At 43.3% G+C, this 3,578-nt stretch overlaps 1 protein-coding gene across 2 annotated transcripts in view; it reads right to left on the bottom strand.

Moving 5' to 3' along the window:
- Window positions 1–2,759, bottom strand: part of LOC106821328 (hemK methyltransferase family member 2-like) — a 5,211-nt gene extending 2,452 nt beyond the window's left edge. For both annotated transcript variants that reach the window (XM_014826085.1, XM_014826086.1), the window contains exons 1-4: window positions 2,715–2,759; window positions 881–1,088; window positions 241–327; window positions 28–118 (exon numbers count right to left, since the gene is read on the bottom strand). In XM_014826085.1, the coding sequence (XP_014681571.1) occupies window positions 28–118; window positions 241–327; window positions 881–1,008 (306 nt within the window). In that variant the 5' untranslated portion in view covers window positions 1,009–1,088; window positions 2,715–2,759. The remainder of the gene's footprint in view (window positions 1–27; window positions 119–240; window positions 328–880; window positions 1,089–2,714) is intronic.
- Between the last annotated feature and the right edge of the window lie 819 nt (window positions 2,760–3,578).

The following is a 3,578-nucleotide window of genomic DNA, read 5'->3' as shown; positions in this document are numbered from 1 at the left end:
ACCCTAAAGGTCACTATAGGCACTTACAAGGTCGGTCAGGACTGGTTGCACATCGACACTGTTGGCTAGTCCAGTCTTTAGAGAAGTGAACGCAGCCCGCATATTTACATCTGTACACCTGATATGATTAAACAGTATACATCTGTTTCACTTATAGTTGTAAGAAGTGTGACGAGAAAGAGTAAATGCAGTTAAATTATTTCAAAATTTGTACCATGTAATTTCACATATTACACTTACAAATAAAGAGCAGAATTTCCAAGTACATTTGCAAGAAAGGTTATAACAGCTCCTGATCCAGACCCAACTTCTAAACATAAACTTGGCCTGCAAAATATCGTGCAAATTCTCATCAGCATACATACCATACTTGGTGCATGTACGTCTGCATGTCCGTGGGTATGGGTGGGTGCGTGTGTACGTGCATGCGTGTAATAGCACACATGCATACACAACCATGAAAATGGATACAGAACATAGATATTGTCAAGGTAATAGCCTCACTCATTTCTAGAATTATTTTACTATTACTTAAGCCCCCGTCACACTAGAGGCTACCGCTCATCACGATGGCCCACGCTCAAAAAATTTGGGCCGAGCGTGGTGAGAGCGATGGCCAAATTGTGATCCAGCGCTCGATACTGTACGATCGAAGTGACGATCTTACCCCAATCTCATTGCGCGCCAGGACAAGCTTTCAACACGCCAGCATAACTGCTGCAGACGTGCGCCCACTGCGTTCTTTAATTGGCGATCGACAGTCGCTCCATAAGATTCATACTGCGTTCCGTAACGCGTTTCCACGCACGGCTCTTAGAGGGAGCGTAGTACGAGCGTAGTGAGATCGGGGCCTGGTGTGACGGGGGTATTAAACTTCAACCTTAATTTCTTGATGAGTTCAATGTCAGCCTCTAGAGCATCCATTAACAAGAATGTATCCTCTGCAGGCTCATAGACATCATTGTAATCTTCACTAGTCAAGTGCGACAGCTTTGGCGTCGGAATCATTGTCACGACTCACGATGATGTTTGGATTGGCTTGTCACCATTCCAAGGCAATATGGAGTCGGTGATGTTACAGTCAGCTCCTACATGACGAAGAAGACGAGAATTGATTATAGCATTACCATTAAAGGCGGTGTTTACCTGTTAGCACCAAAACCTGATATACTGAACTACCTGCTGTTTAAATTATAATGTACTGTAAAATTTAGTAGTTTAATTTGAGCAAGAAATGATGAACAATTCTAATACTAGTAATAGCACTGGCTGCTATAACAGGAGACGATCTGATTGCATGAAATAATGTCAAACTATAGGTCTAGACTCAAGGTTTTATGTGAAATTTCATTAATTTTTCGTTTTCATTCTTATTCGATGGCCAACAGTGAAAATAGGTGCCACATCTGTATTAGCTCTAGTACTATATCCCTTGGCCTTGTTTGCCACAGGCCTGTGCAGGCCTGTGGCGAAGAAGGGCTATATAGTACATTGCTTATTTCTCCATATATATATCAGAAGTAGATAATAGGGAAGGAGTGTGACTTCAATAAACATGGGGAATTCATCATTTACTAGCCTTAGAATACCTATGATTTACTACGCGTAACTCAACCAACTTGAGCTCAAATCGTACACGGTACATTCGCCTAGCATCGTGCAAAATCGTTTCCACGTATACACCCGCAATCCGGAGATACAGACTAAAACGTACGACACGATTCTCCATTCTGTTGCCAACAAACCGATTCCATAACCTGCCTAACTTGAAACAATAGGCAGCTACTAACAACTCTTGCGCCCTCGGCGATGCGGTGTGGCTCGCTGGGAAATTGGAGCTGGAGCTGCTGCTGATTGTGGTGGGCGTGCATGCAGGGGGAGAATACCCGCTGTAAATAGGTCAAAGATTAGCTCGCCGAGTGTTGCGTCGATGTCCAATCTCCCAGCGCCATCCTGCAGGAAATGTTCTCTCCGTGAAAATGTAAAAAGGACGTATCATCCGAAAATCCCTAACGGCGCTACTCGATCTTTCGACCAATCACTGTAGTCATGTGTGTGACCATGTGATATCATGCCCACGCGCATTATGCTTGGCTTGGCAAGCCTCGAAACGGAGCTTGGAGGCAGGCAGCAGCTCATCCCGGCATGAAATGCGCCCCATTACTCGTTTGTAAACAGACATCGCGTCCTCTTTACATTTTCACGGAGAGAACATTTCCTGCAGGATGGCGCTGGGAAATTGGACATCGACGCAACACTCGGCGAGCTAATCTTTGACCTAGACGTGAAATAGAGAAAAACATTCAGACTTTGGTAGTAAATACATTTCGTGTTTATTTACCTTTTTTTATATATTGAGACGTTCCAAGTGCCTGTGCCTGTGGGTACTAGACCTAATGGTAATGACGATGTACAGTACTCAGTGACATGCAGTAGGCCTAGTGTTATATTTAGCTCCTTGGTGTCAGTGAGCCGTGGCCCTTTACAGTTTACTTAGAACTAGAAGTTAGAGTTTAGTCTATGAACTGCGAGGAAACTGGGCGCTGACTAAGTGACTGAAATCATTCCATAGATAGATTCTATAGACTTATATTCTGCATCTTAATTCTGTATTCTATATCTATGATCATACCAGACAATGCCTACTGCATGATAATAATATCCTGATAATATCAGGAGTGTATATTAATGTAAGTTATAACAACACAACTCACACGTCACAGCGATGATCGCAGCATTCCCTCGTACCTCACTTTCACGTGGCAATGGTCTGGCTCTATGTCTCTTTATACGTTTATATAATAATGAAGTTAACGATATGGTACCAGTCTAGCATGCGAGTGGCCAGATGTTTTCCCACAATGCATCGTTTAGTGACTCTTCGTGATCGTGAAAGTAGAGGATAATTTATTTAGACACACATATATTTTTGGAATTTTGAGCTTTCTTGTAATACCGAGTGGAAATTAATTTAATGTTACCGTAAAGAGTTGTTCCGCGGGCATGTGGTTGTCCTGGCTCTGCCACTGCAGTGACAGTGTAAGCAATGACAATTAACTAACTACCTAGTTATGCTAACTAATTTTTTACGAAGTGATTAGGCCTAGGCTAGGGCTTATTTCCCCGACAAGCCGGTTATTTTGCCGGAGAAGCTAGTTTGATTTCTTGGCTTAGGGTTAGGGTGAGGATTTAACTATGATTTACGGCAAAGCTGAAAACGTACACTTGTTTCTCCGACGCCGGAGATCTAACAAGAAAATTTGTTCTCATTCTTAATTCTCCGGCGGCCGAAGAACTAACGATGGTTTTCAAATTTCACCGCTGCTTCTCCGGCTGCCGGAGAAATAATACCAGCCAATTTTTTAAACTAACTTAGTACCGGTGTCACGGTCTTAGACAAACTCCACGACAGGTGGCGCTCTCGCTCTCGCTCAATTCATAGTATCCTGAGTCTCAGTCCTGAGTGTACGAAGGGGCACTGCATGCAAGATAGCTCTAGTAGTAGTAACTATAGCTCGCTTATGGCTGGCCGCGGTACGCCAAGGAGCTAAATATTACAAGGAGAGAAAGCGCCGCGA

Source organism: Priapulus caudatus, unplaced genomic scaffold (assembly GCF_000485595.1).
Source record: "Priapulus caudatus unplaced genomic scaffold, Priapulus_caudatus-5.0.1 Scaffold68, whole genome shotgun sequence".
Classification (NCBI taxonomy): Eukaryota; Metazoa; Priapulida; class Priapulimorpha; order Priapulimorphida; family Priapulidae; genus Priapulus; species Priapulus caudatus.
The sequence above is the reverse complement of the archived record's forward strand: the minus strand, read 5'-3'. Positions and strand labels throughout refer to the sequence as shown.